The sequence below is a fragment of the Canis aureus genome, chromosome 28 (genome assembly GCF_053574225.1).
Source record: "Canis aureus isolate CA01 chromosome 28, VMU_Caureus_v.1.0, whole genome shotgun sequence".
NCBI lineage: Eukaryota > Metazoa > Chordata > Mammalia > Carnivora > Canidae > Canis > Canis aureus.
In genome coordinates this window covers 30,008,493-30,023,599 of record NC_135638.1, presented here as the reverse complement: position 1 = coordinate 30,023,599, position 15,107 = coordinate 30,008,493, and the positions used below count along the sequence as shown (strand labels likewise).

General features: G+C 37.9%; 1 protein-coding gene across 12 annotated transcripts in view; it reads right to left on the bottom strand.

The window, feature by feature from the left end:
- Window positions 1-15,107, bottom strand: part of ASPH (aspartate beta-hydroxylase) — a 212,352-nt gene that overhangs the window by 32,835 nt on the left and 164,410 nt on the right. For all 12 annotated transcript variants that reach the window (XM_077876823.1, XM_077876822.1, XM_077876824.1 and 9 more), the window contains one exon: window positions 9,233-9,370. In XM_077876823.1, the coding sequence (XP_077732949.1) occupies window positions 9,233-9,370 (138 nt within the window). The remainder of the gene's footprint in view (window positions 1-9,232; window positions 9,371-15,107) is intronic.

The window sequence follows — 15,107 nt, the reverse complement described above, 5'->3', positions numbered from 1 at the left end:
GAATGAATGAATGAATGAATGAATGAATAAATAAATAAATAAATAAAATCAATCTTAAAAAAAAAAAAGGATGCAAGAGTTTTCCTTTTGCCCGTGATGAATGCAAAGACGTATCAGGAAACACAAATAGAAAAGGTGTATTTTAAACTATATAGTTTTCAGGATCACCTGAGTGGCTTAGTCAGTTAAGCATCTGACTCTTGATATCAGCTCAGGTCATGATCTCAGCGTCCTGGGATTGAGCTGCATGTTGGGCTTTCGGCTTAGCACGGAGTCTGCTTGTCTCTCTCCCTCTGCTCCTTCCCATTTGTGCATGCATGCACACGCTTTCTCTCTCTCAAATACATAAATAAAATCTTAAAAAAAACCCAAACTACAGTTTTTGGTTGCTATTAGCTTGTTGTTGTTTCAATGTTATTACAGTAATTTCTATGCATGCATTGTTTACATCTAAATTAGGCATAGAGTAATGCAGATCAAAAAGCTAATCTCAAAAAGGGAAGAACAAAACTCAATGGAATGGTGGCTTTTCCCTGGCTAGAAGAGATCTGTTCTATTTATAACCTAGCAAAGACTTTAATCCATTTGTTTCAATTTCTATGTTAAATAGCCCCAAAGCACTTATGGCTTTGATATTTGTGATTTGGGCAGCAACCTATTCGCTTTTAGTGAAAATATGCTTAAAAAAGAAAACTCTACTGGAATATTTTTCTCTAATATATTTTTTTTTTTCCCATTCAGTTGCCATAGCCTTTTACCACCCCTAGTGCACAGAGTTGCTAAACTGCAAACTACACAATGCGGGTGGGGGGTGGCGGACAATTACCACCCAACAAAAGGGAAAAACACAGATGATCCATCTTCACTGAATATCATCCCATGATGTTCAAGAAAATTGCACTCTACTTCTCACTGGAACATACACTGAGAATAATTGAAATGGAAATGTGCTATCCATAGTAGTTAATTGTCATGTGAAGGCCATAATGATCCTAAAAGGATTTTGGCCACAAATGGCAGCTATCTGATCTAGAAGGTTCCTACTTTAAGATGTTAATGATCAATCCATAGTCCGTAATAATTAAAACTATAATTTGAAAATGGAAGGAATCTTGATGTGCAAGTATTTGTCAACTAAATCATCATTAGCCCTGGATTTCCTTACACAGCAGGCTCTCTCTTGTCAGGGTCAGTATTGGCAAATGGTCACCTTGAAATTATTTTTTATTTGAAAGTCATAACTAGACACAATATTAACATTTCTATATAAATGAAGATAGTTAGCAAGTAATTTCAAACACAAGATGTCACCTTCTGAGATTCTATGCTGCTGGGGACCTGTTGATCAATGCCCAGGCCCTGTTTTCTTCTTAAATAGAAGAGAAATTAAAACAGGGAGGGCTGAAATCAAGAAGTCTAGGGAAACAGAATTTTGAAATGAAGACCTTACTGGCAAAAAGGAGAAGGACATGAAACCAAGAGCAGACATTATCAGTAACTCTGAGGTAGAGTGGGCTACAGCAAGGGTAGGGACTTTAAGGACAATGATTTTCATTCAAATCCCAGCCCTGCCAGCATTAAATATGGGACCATGGGGAAATTTCATTTCTCTACTCCTTATTTTACTCATATATAAGTGGGGACAAAACTTGCAGAGTTTTAAAAAGATAAGAAGTATTATACAAAAATGCTCAGTGCATTGATTGTAAACGGGAAGTGTTTCACATACCATAACTGTTATATTATTTCAGTAATACATAATATTTCAAAATTGGCTTTCCAAGTTGTTTTTTAGAAACTAGAAAATATTTTCCTATGAAAAACAAGGTAATTAAAATTACAAAGAGTAATAATTAATACTTATTGAGCACTTCCTATTTACTTACTAAATTTGAACAACCAGGGAACAAATATTATTTCCACAGGTACTCTGCAGATAATGAAATTAAAACACAAAGAAGTGTTGCTCAATGTCACATAGCTAGTAAGGGATGGACCAAAATATCAAAATAAGGCATGTGACCATGAGCCCTATGCTCTGAACTAAACTGTTTCACTATCTTGCCTTACTGGTAGATGATTAAGTTAGGTGTTTTCCATCAACTCTTCAGAAACCTATTTATTTTAAACATACTCGAATTACAATATGCTACCATAGTTTCCTATTTTCGTTAACAGATTTATTGAGCGATAACTCACATAACAAAATTCAGCTTTTTAAAAAAAAGTTCTTTTAAAGATTTTTATTTATTATTTATTTGAAAGAAAGAGAGAGAAAGCATCAGTGGGGGAAGGGATAGATGGCAAGGGAGAAGCAGACTCCCCACTGAGCAGGGAGCCCAACTCGGGGCTTCATCCCAGGGCTGAAGGCAGGCACGTAAGCACTCAGATGCCCCTCACTCAACTAACTTTTACCATACAGTGGTTTTTAATATATTCACATAGTTGTGCAACCATCAACTTTGTTTTAAAACCTTTTCATCATGCCAAAAGTAACCCCTTACCCACCAGCAGTCACCTCCCTCATCTCATCTCCTTAGTCCCTGGCAATTAACAATCTATTTTCCATCTCCATGCATTTGCCTCATTTGGACAGTTCATGTAAACAGAATGTCTTCTCATTCTCTCTTTTTTTTAAAAAGAATGTATTTATTTTAGAGAGAGAGAGCAAGCACATGCATATATGATTTGGGGGCAGGGAGCAGAGGGAGAGAATCTTCAAGCAGACTCCCCATTGAGTGCAGAGCCCGACCTGGAGATCGATCTCCCAACCCATGAGATCTGAGATCATAATCTGATCTGAAACCAAGAGCCTGATGCTTAACTGACTGAGCCAACCAGGCACCCCTGGATAGTTCATATGAACAGAATCATCTAATAGGTAGTCTCTTACGACTGGTTTCTTTCACTCAGCGTAATAATTTTTAAGGTTTGGGACACCTGGGTGGCTCAGCGATTGAGCACCTGCCTTCAGCCCAGCACATGATCCTGGAGTCCTGGGATCGAGTCCTGCATCGGGCTCCCTGCATGGAGCCTGTTTCTCTCTCTGCCTATGTCTCTGCCTCTCTCTCTTTCTATGTCTCTCATGAATAAATAAATAAAATCTTAAAAAATATATTTTTTAAGGTTCATCCATGTGGTACCATGCATCAGTACTTCATTTCTTTTTTATTGCCATTGTGTAGATAGACCACATTTTGTTTACTCATTCATTCATTATTTAGATGGGCATTTAGGTTGCTTCCACTTTTTTGGTGTTACTAATAATGCTATTATGAACAATCATGTACATCTTTTTAGATAAATGTTATATTTCTCTTGATTATATGCCTAAGAGTGAAATTGCTGGGCCATAACTGTTTAATTTTTTGAGGAACTGCTAAATTGCTTTCCCAAGTGGTTGCATCCCTTGATATTGCCACCAGCAAAGTTTGAGGGCTCCAATTTCTCCATATACTTGCTAACACTTGTTAATATTCATCTTTTTTGTTATAGCCATCCTCACCCTAACCCTAACCCTAACTTTAAATTTTTTTTTTTTCCAGGTCAGGAGTTTTATTGCTGACATGCAGGAAGAGTCCCCATGTAGTACAAAAATAGGTCTTTATACAAACTTTTTGGTGACTTTTTGTTTCATTTTGTTTCTTTACAACAGGACCTCTCAGTGTGTGACACCCGGTGAGGACAGGCCCGACCTCCTGTTTGCTTTGCCACAAGCGTAGGGTCATCCTGTGGTTTTGATCTGCATTTTCCTAATGATGAATAACATTCAGCATCTTTTCATGTGCTTCTCAGCCATTCACAGATCTTCTTTCAATAAATGTCTATTCAAATCTCTTCCCATTTTAAAACTGGGTTGCCTCTATATTGAGGTATCAAAGTTCTTAATATATTCTGGATATAAGTCTTTTGTCAGATAATGACTTGCAAATACTACTTCTCATTCTGTGGATTTTATTTTCACTTGATTGTGTTCTTTGAAACATGAAAGTTTAAAATTGATAACATCTAATTTATATATTTTGCCATTATCACTGTACTTTTGGTGTCATATCTAAAAAAAAAGATTGCCTAACTCAATGTTATAAAGACTCACTTCTGTGTTTTCTTCTATAAGTTTTACAGTCTTATCTCTTACATTTAGGTCTATTTCTGTTTTGAGTTCATTTTCATATTCAGTATGAGCTAACTAATTTTTTGCATATGGATATCCAGTTGTCCCAGCATGATTTGTGAAAAGACAATTCTTTCCCAATTGCATTATCTTGGCACTTGTCAAAAAGCAATTGATCACAAATATATGAGTTTATTTCTGGGCTCTTAGTTCTATTGCACTGATCTTTATGTCTACCTTATGGTACTTCTAAAAATCTGACGTAAGAAAAAAAGAGTGATAAGGAAAAAAAAATGTAATCTCTGTTATGTTTATCCATGCAGTTATCTTTAGTAATGCTCTATTTTCCTTCATGCGCATTTATGTTACCATCTAGTGTTTTCATCTCAATCTGAACAACTGCATTTAGTATTTATTGTAGAGTAGGTCTACTAGCATGAAATTCTCCCAGTTTTTATTTCTCTAGGAATGTCTTAATTTCTCCTTTATTTTTGAGATCATTTTGCTAGGTACAAAACTTTTGGTTGCCACCCTTTTTCTTTCTGTATTTATATGTCATCCCTCTGCCTTCTGGACTCCATGGTTTCTGAGGAAAAGTTAGCCATTAATCATATTGACGAATCCTTTTCCACAATAAGTCCTCTTTGTAACATCAAAAGACTTTGTTTTTGGCTTTTGAAAGTTTGACTAAGACGTGTCTAGGTATGTTTCTTGAGTTTATTCTACTTGAAGTTCGCTGAGCTTCTTGGATATGTAATGCTTTTCATCTAATTTGCTATGTTTTTGGCCATTATTTCTTCTAATAAATTTTCTGCCACTCTCTTTCTTCTCACCTGAGGACTCTATTATGTATATATTGTCATACTTGCCAGTGTCCCACAGATTGTTGTCTTCACTTTCTTTTCTTTCTGTTCCCTTCACTCTCTTTCCTTTCTGTTCCCTGTTCTTTCTGTATGAATAATTTCAGTCGACCTACCTTCAAGTTTGCTCAGTATTTCTTCTATCAGCTCAAATCTGCTGTGGAGCCTCTTGGGGTGATTTTATATGTCAGATGTTATACTTTGTGGTTTCAGATTTCCCAGTTGGTTCTTTCCTATATTTACACTACTTTAGTAATATCCCCTATTAAGTGAGCTGTCATTGTCATGATCTCCTTTAATTTTTTAGATATGATTTCCTTTGGTTATTTGGACATATTTATAATACTGATTTAAAGTCTTCGTCCAGTAAGTTCAGCCTCTAGGCTCCTCATTAACAGTTTCTATTGACCGTAGTTTCCTATTATATACATATTCTCTTCTGTTTCTTTGTGCGGTATATAATTTTCATTGCGACTAGACATTTTAGATAATGTGGCAACTCTAAAAATCTCAGCTGCTCTCTTCCAGCATTTGTTGTTGTTGCTACTTGTTTGTTTAGCAACTTTCTTGGATTAATTCTATGAAGTCTCTTACAATCTATTGTCATGCATGACGACTAACACCTCTTCTTGGTTAGCTTAATAGTCAGCTAATGCATAGTCACAGATTACCTTAATTGCTTGAACTACTAACTCTTCCCTCCTTTTTTGAGGGGCTCTGTATGAGTTCTGGCATGCTTGCAATGCTCTGGCAGTTTACCACTCTGCTCTAGCCTTCATTTCTTGCCTGTACCAAGCTTCAGAGTCAGCTAAAGGAAAAAGACTGTGGCCCTCCTGGGCATTTCCTGGGCACACACCTCAGAGCATACATGCATTGAAATATACATCCACGGGAATGTGTCAGAGCTTTTCAGAGACCCTCATGGACATCCTGTTCATCAGATTTTCTTTATTATGCACTTTTCTTGTGTGTGTGTGTGGGGGGCAGGTTTTCATTTACCCCAATATTTAAAACACTGCCACTGATTCTTTTGACTGATATCCTGGGACAAAGCATGAGGTCAAATAACAACAGTGTCCTGAGAGTGGGGCTTTCCAAGCAGCACAAGATAGGTCAAATAGGGACAGTGCTCTGGATATAAAACTTGGCAAAAGGTCCCAAACCTAATCATGTTACTTTGATGCCCACCAGGCTATGGTCTTCATGGTCGTCACAACTAGTATGAGACTGCCAGTTTTCAAGGCTATCCTCAGCTGGGGAGGAATGGATGAGAGCAAGTCAAGTTAGTATCCCACAAATCCTTCTGTTCTTACTGAGGCTTAGCAGATTTTCTTGAATAAATGTTCCTTAAATTACTGCAACTCTTTGGTTGATGTACAGAGCTCAGCAAATGTTGATTTTTGACAATTTTCTCAGTGCTTTCATCGCTTTTATGGAGGGGCAGAGTTGCAAAGATATTCCCCTTGTCATTCCAAAATCCTGCCCCATCCCCCAATATTTTATAAGCATAATTAAATACTTGATATTTCAACAGGAACTCTGGATACTTTAAACATCCTTCCCAAAAAAAAAAAAGAAAAAAAAAAAGAAAAAAAAATAAACATCCTTCCCTATTATATAGCAAAAATTTCTAGAAAAGAATGCCCTTGTCCCTTCCTCCTCAAATAGGGTAGAGAGAGAGGATCTTCTTCTTTAGGCATCCCTCCCAATGCAGTAGCAATAGGAGAGAATTTCCCCACATTCAGGAAAGGCCCAAAAGGATGTTGTGCCAACTACTTATATGTAAGAAATATAAGTAGTATGATTTTTATATCCCTGAGACTTCTGACACATCTATGGGACAACTAGAGAAACATTATAGAAACGTATACAACACACTTCATTTGTGAGCACCATGTATCAGATACTGTGTAGTCGTGAATACAACAAACATGGTCCCACTATCTTAGAGCATAGGACACAGGAGACTATATGGCACTACAGAGGCTATTAGAATGCAGTATAAGCACTTTAAAAGGATGTATAAGGTGTTTATGGATACATGGAAAGAAAGACCCTTATTTTATTCTCTTAAAAGAAATGACCACTTGTAACATCTGAAGGATGATAAATAGGAATTGGCTGTGAAGAGGATAGGAGAGAAGGGGAAAAGGAAGGGGTAAAGGGTGGTGAGACTGTCACATGGGATGCCCTGGTGGGAGGTGGAATTTTGGCTCATTTATAAACAGTAAAGGGCAGTGGTAAGAAATACATAGTAATGAAATTGGAATTTTGGGTAAAGCTGAATCCCTGACCAAAACTATAAAGTTGGAAAGGAGTATTAACCATGGGATTACATGGTGAATTAACTTTCATATTGCATGTTAATGTCACTCTGCAGCTGGAGATAGAATAGAATGACAGAAAAATCCATTTGGGGAGCTCAGCTTTGGTTTTAACAAGAAGACTTTAACAAGAAACTTTAACAGCAGCTGAACCAGAGTGGAAAGTTTTTTTTCTTTAGAAAATGAATGACAAGAAAGGGAAAACAGAGAGCAGAGAACAGTGTTTGGATCTGAGTGCATGTCTCCAGTTAGCAAGAACACCGAACCCTGGAGGTCACTCTTCCAACATCCATTGTGCCTTTCCTTCTTCCTACCAGACCGCTGATATAGTTCAGGCGTTTATTTCCTTTCAGGTTAATCCACTGGACTTAGATCTTTTTCTGGGCTTCAGGAGTTGATATATTGGTTTAAAGATAATCTCTTAGACCCTTTCCAGTAATTCATCCAGAATGGAAAAGTGACTTAATTGGCTTGATCAGACTGGAGGCAAAGATTTTTGTTCCCTGGTTGATGGAAAGGTACACTCTCCTGCTGGAAGCCTGCTGCCCCAGCCTGCTGCTAGCTACTCAGTTTCTCAGACTCTTTCATAACTGTGAACGCCCATGTGATTTGGTTATGATCACCAGAACAAAGTCTCCTAGGAAGTTTCAAGAGGGCCATTTGGGCCTGGTGTGGTGATTCAACAATGTTATGAAGCTCTCAAACACTTTCTAACCTTCCATTCCACGTACTTCTGACAACTGTCTTGAAGTAAGCAAACACAAGGACTAAGCTAACCAGCGAAGAAGTGTAGAGACAAGACAGGGGTTGTACACTCTTACACCTAGGTGTACAACTCCTGAAGTCTGCCCTACTGCTGGGCTAGGCTTCCTTTGCCCCAGTAAATCAAATTCCTTATTCCTTAAGCCAGATTCCAGTTGTATTTCTGGTACTTGACCTTGAAAGCATCCTAAAAGTCATAGTAGGGAAATAAACTTACAAAGAGACCAATAGAAAAAGATGAAGTGGTAGAAAGAGAATCAGAAGAGCTCGATGTGATACAATCTGAGGTAGAATAAAATTTTACAATGGAAAGAACTGCTGATAGCACAAAACCGTAGTAGATTTGTTAAGGAAGATGTTTTTCCTGTACCGTTTCTGTTTTGGATATAGAATCTCTTTAAATCGATCTGCAGTCATTGTTACCACACCATGTTTTTCTGACTTATAAAATATTCAAAGTCTAACTGATGGTGGCCTACTTTACAACTGGATTATGATCATTATAGTTTGATTTTACAATGAAATACAGAATAAGTATGGTCAAGTAAAACTTATTTAATGTAAGTAAATTGAAACTACATGGAAACCTTCTTTCCCCCAAGTGGAAAAAAATTCATCAGTGACGTCTTATATTTTATATATTTCAAGATATTCTTTAGCAAAAAAAGTGAGAAATGTAAAACATTTAAAAGTAGACTCCAAGCTGAAACTAAGAGTTGGATGCCTAACTGACTGAGCCACCAGGCATCCCTAAAGTTATTTTTAAGTTATTTATATTAATGTGTAACGAAGTCTTTGTTATTTTTAAAGATTTCATAAGTAAATCCCACATTTCTTTTAGTTTTAATGTCTAATAATTATATTGATAGACGATATAATTTTCTTCCTTGTCTACAGATTCCTTGGAATGCTCTATAATTTTTAGGAGTGTAAAGTGGTCCTAAAGTCCAAATGTTTCAGAACTGCTTTTCAAGAAATATTCCCTTCTTCCCCAACTAAACTGAACTTTTGTCTAATGGGATGAAAAGATTCATTATGCAATCTTTTTTGCAACTGTCACCAGATGTAAAACTGACCTCCTCCCTGAAATTCCTCTCTATGGTAAGCATTCTCTGATTTTGAGTAGGAAATAGATAAGGATTCGTGAGGATGAAGTCTAACTTAGCACTCACCTTCACTAGTTCTGTGTAGCCTGTTTCTTTTGGGGTCCACCATGGCTGGGCTTTCAGTCCATGCACATTGTAGAGTGAGCGCTGCCATACAGATGCAAAATGTCCCCTCTTGTGCCCAAGCTCGTACCACTTATATGCCTGAAAGAACAGAGAGACTGACCTACGTACACATGAAGTATCTGTATTAATTTAAAAATAATCACTTTTGCAATATTTATTAATTTTTTAAAATTTTACTTTTTTACAATCTTATTTATTTATTTGACAGAGAGAGAGAGAGAGAGAGAGTGCGCACAAGCAGGCTCTCCACTGAGCAGGGAGCCCGATGCGGTACTTCATTCTAGAACCCTGGGACCAAGACCTGAGCTGAAGATAGATGTTTAACCGACTAAGCCACCCAGGTGCCCCCACTTTTGTAACATTTAAATAGTTTGCTAGTTAGGTGCTCAAATCTGTTATACTGGTGAAAATACCATTATTTGATTGGGCTTCTGATAAAGACATATTATTATTATAAATGCATGTCTGCACTTTGTTTTCACTCTTAGGCTTTATGTTCTCATAATGAGGATTCACTCATTTTGGTCTTCCTCAGAGTGTCCAGCACAGAATCTAAGACTTAATTGTCAAGTGGATAGATAATGTAAGAATGTAAGAAACCATAGTGGCTTTTATCTTTTAGCTTTCATTTCTAAGTTCTACTTTTATGTTTCCTTTAAAAGGAAAGGATTATGATTTTAATAATTTCTTCGAAGATACTTGCATTTACTGAATTGGATTGCTGAAAGGAAAAGGACTTCTTTTCACATGTACCTTCTCTCCATGTCTGCATTTCAGAAGCCGGCCCCAAGGTAAGAGGATATAAATTCTCCATAAAATTAAATAGACAGAAAGGAAGTATCATTCTGAGCTGGCAATAAATATAGCAATAGCCCATATTAGATTTTTTAAAGGGGAATTTTTTGTTCCTTTTTGGTTTTTTTTTCTGCCATGAGGGATAACATTTGTGGCTTTAGGCTAGTTGTAACATGATACAACTTGCCTCCATGAAGACTAGCCTTTTCAGGGACAGCTGGCTGCAGAGTATGCTACGCCATATGTCTCCTTCCAGTGACACCCACACCATATGCTCCCCAGGGCCCCCCCTACAAGGTTCCAGCACCACGCACACTCCATTGTCTTCAGGTTGGAAGATGCCCCAGTGTTGTACTTAATACTACGGCCTTCAATACTCCAAGTCTGAGCTAATGATTACTTTTTGAAGAGTGATTTCAAATATACACTTCGATCAATTAAACCAGGCATTTGGTATCAGGTAGGTTAAGAAGATACTCAAAAAGAATAATCTTCATAGAACTACAGATATACTTTATTTTTATTATTATTGCTTTTAAAGATTTATATATTCTTGAGAGATTGAGAGACCACGGAGGGTGGGAGTGGAGCAGCAGAGGGAGAGAAAGACAATCTCAAGTAGACTCCCCACTGAGCATGGAGCCCGATGCAGGGCTCCATCTCACGACCCCAAGATCAGGACTGGAGATGAAACCAAGAGTCAGACGCCCAAATCACTGAGCCATCCAGGTGCTCCCAGATATACTTTATTTTTATTTTATTTTTTAAAGATTTTATTTATTTATTCATGAAAGACAGAGAGAGAGAGAGGCAGAGACACAGGCAGAGAGAGAAGCAGGCTTCATGCAGGGAACCCGATGTGGGACTTGATCCCCGGACTCCAGGATCACCCCCTGGGCCAAAGGCAGGCTCTAAACTGCTGAGCCACCCAGGGATTCCCCCAGATATACTTTAAATGTAAAACATACTACCTTTTAAAAGTCTTAAAATTCTTAGGTCAAAATTTCCTTCGTTTTCACATTAAAAAATCAAATGTGATAACAATATCCCTTCGTAATTCCAATAACACTTTTCAGTTGATTACTCACTTTTACATGTGTGATCACATTGGATCTTTCTAATAATCTCAAATATGTCCATTTTTATAAATGTTGAAACTGAGGTTTAAAAAGGATATAAATATCTTGAACTATAACCCAGGGCTCTGGCAACTCATTCCACTCTCTATCTTTGTATCATTAAAAAAGAAAAAAAAACTATCAAAAGTGATATTCATATTTATCTTTTTCAATAATATCTCAAATTAAGAATATAATACTAATCATTCTTATACTTTCCTTAAATCCATTAAGTTTTAGCCCTAAAGTAATTTCTTTAAAAGCCAGAAACTGGGATCCCTGGGTGGCGCAGCGGTTTGGCGCCTGCCTTTGGCCCAGGGCGCGATCCTGGAGACCCGGGATCGAATCCCACATCGGGCCCCCGGTGCATGGAGCCTGCTTCTCCCTCTGCCTGTGTCTCTGCCTCTCTCTCTCTCTCTCTCTCTCTCTGTGACTATCATGAATAAATAAAAAAAATAAAAAATAAAAAAATAAAAGCCAGAAACTTTAATGGCTAATCACTGTCTGATTTTTTTTAAATGTTACTTTTGAAATTAATTTGACTTTTTAAGATATTTCCTATTTATTTATTTATTTTTGATATTCCAATTTAAATTTAGAATTTCATTTCCTTACTTTCAGTGTTAAAGTGAACAACAATATTAATTACCAAAGTTGATTTTTTGAAACACTTATTTTAGAGTCAGTAGCAATTCATTTCATGGACCAGGCACATTGTCAGAAGTGAGGGGAAAAAATATTATAGGAAAACCAAACCAGCAAAGCTCATAGTTCTAGTTCAGGAGTTAGAAGTCAGGATATAGTCCTGGACTTAATATTCACCATGCTGGATGCCTATGCAAGTCATTTTGCTTATGGTGGCATGTTTAAATTATCTATAGGGTCTTTTGTCACACTTATATCAGTCCTACTGGATTCTTAATTTTGTGCCCCTCTGCCACTTACAGAAACAAAACCATGACAATGATATGTCAGGAATTTTAAGAAATTATCTTCAATTATATACAGGACCCAACAAATTCTGTCAGAGTGCTTTCTTACTATACAAGTGTGCTAGAAAATCAATGATCAGGGCTCCTGGGTGGCTCAGTCTGGTAAGCATCTGCCTTAGGCTCAGGTCATGATCCCAGAACCCACATTGGGCTCCCTGCTCAGTGGGGAGTCTGCTTCTCCCTCTCCCCCTGCTGCTCCCCCTGTTTGTACTCTGTCAAATAAATAAATAAAATCTTAAAAAAAAGAAAGAAAATCAATGATCAAATTAGAATCCTCTGAAAATTTTCTCTAGTTACTATTTTCCTTCCATACCTCTAATCAAATATATGAAAAAAAAAAAGATATGAAAATAAACAAAAAGATCACCTGGGGATACTTTCTTACTTGTGTTTTATATCAATGTTTTCTATAAGTCACATTGCTGCCAGGTATGGTTTACACATACACATACACACACACACACTCACCACACAGAAATAATAGGTCCAAAGAACGATCCCCACTCAAGAAAGCCCAGGCCCCGTCAGGGGTGCAGGCCTGTCAGGTGTGACCCCAGTAGGAGCCCATCCTGCCTGGAGTGTGGTGCACAGTGGGCCATGTGAGACACATCTGTGGTGGGAACAGCTGGCTGCAGCTGGACTGTGGAGGACCATGAATGCTACCACTTGGACATATGACTTTATTTGTATTTTGCACTGTAGGGTTTCTGAACATATGATGGCCTGGAAGAAAGTAAGATTAAAGTGGGACATAGCCGGGCTTGTCCAGCCATCCCTGAGGTTGGAACGTAGCAAACAGCAACAGTGACTGAGCTAGCAGGAAGGCAGGATGGGTGCCAGGGGTTGAGGAGGCAGACTTCCCTAAATGAGGCCTTGACCTCACTGGAGAGAAGGTGGCAATATCATCAACTGAGAGATGGGACCCAGGAAGCAAAACAGTTTAGAGGAAGACAAGGGAGCTATCTCTGTAACCCCATGTGCTGACGCTAGGCAGGCAGGAGAGCCAGGATTTGGACTTGGACTAGGAGAGGGGCTGTGGCCTTGGGAGTTACAGAAATACTAACTAGAGCTGCAGCTGAACCCTTACAAGACCACCATGGTTTGTCTTCCTCCCTCTTCCTGCTCATTCGAAATAAGCTTGTTAGAAAAACCTTCTTCAAAGACAATTTTATTGTCTGCCTCTGCAGCACAGAGGCTGTGGGTTTGCTTCTCTCTCAATGCCTGAGCAGAACCCCTGCACTGGAACATAAAGGATGGTTGCTTCTCAGTTTGCAAACTCAGAACGTGACAGTGAGTTCACAGATTCAATACCCAATATTGAGACCATACTGACATAGGGCTCCTCGAAGCTTTTTTTTGTTCTGCTGTAAGGATGAATCCTTGTGAATTTTTGAAATTCAAGAACTGTGATGTTCTTTGCATATTAATGATAATTAAGCTGATAGAACAGTCCCATAGGTTCAAATCTCAAGCCCCTGACAAATGTTTAGCAGTGAATTCTTTGCCCTTGAAGTAAGGGCTGTTTTCATCTACAATGTGAGAATAAATTGCAGACTTCTTTTATCTGTCTTTGCCCTGGACCCTGAGATGTTCAAAGATAAATTAATTAGTGACAATTACATTTATTGCAATCAGACACGAACATTATCCAGTATTAGATACTACAGCAAAGTCTTTCTTATCCTTCTCACTCAAAGGAGCTACCAGGCATTTATATCTAAAACAGTGAAAGAACACAAAAATGAGAACTAATCAGCAGGTTATTTTCCCTTCTCCACTTCTAATGCCTCATTTTATTCCAGTTGCCTGACTGATAGGTTAGAGAGGAAAGGGACAGATGTACAGAAATATATTAGGAAAACAGTGTCAATTATCCAAATCTCTCTTACACCAAATTGGTTCATGTGTCTAGCTGGCAATTACCCCATCACAAAACCCCCCTGCTCTCACAAACCCTCACTTGTCCAGATGGTTCCATGTTTTAGAAACCTGAAGCTGTGTTATCTTTTATTTTCATCTTGTAAGTGGACTGCACTTTACAACATATATGGAATGCAATGGTTACAAAGACACAATGTCTCCTTCACCCTCATTCCAGGTCTGTAAGGAGAGCCCTCCCTGTCTCTTAGAGCCCCAGGATGATGTAAGACAGACAAGGAGGGCTCCATTCTCCACCAACATCCTATAAATCATCATGATCGTGACAGTTTGGGAACTTCAGTACATGAAGTCATGATTAGTAATCTAATATTATGTTTAAAGAAGCTGACATTGTACTCAGTAAAAAAAAAAAAAAGCAATAATCACTAAGAAAACATGCAACCTGTTTTAGCTATTCCATTTGCCTGTCATTACTAGAGCTACAGGTATTCATCTGAAACTTGGTAATGAACACCAGAAGGCAATTTACATAATTAACCACTGGGTACGGTGTGCTTAGGAATTAGCTGAATAAAGACTTCATTCTAAAAATAACTACTTTTTAAATCCCCAAAATAAAATAAAAACAAATCTAGGCATACTGTTAAAATATTTTAAAAATATTTAAGCAACTTCAGAGACATCTCTTCATTTCATGATTTTAAAAATATTTTTTCCAGGGAGGCCTCGGTGGCTCAGTGGTTGGGCATCTGCCTTTGGCTCAGGTTGTAATCCTGGGGTCCTAGGATCAAGTCCCGCATTGGGCTCCCCACAGAGAGCCTGCTACTCCCTCTGCCTATGTCTCTGCCTCTCTCTCTGTGTCTCTCATGAATAAATAAAGACTATCTTTAAAATAAATGAATAAATAAATAAAATAAAAAATATTTTTTCAGGGCAATGCTTATCTCTTTACACACCAAGACCAACATGTGTGCACACACACTCACAACCCTACACATACACAGGACTAATTGAGAGGTTGCTCTTATG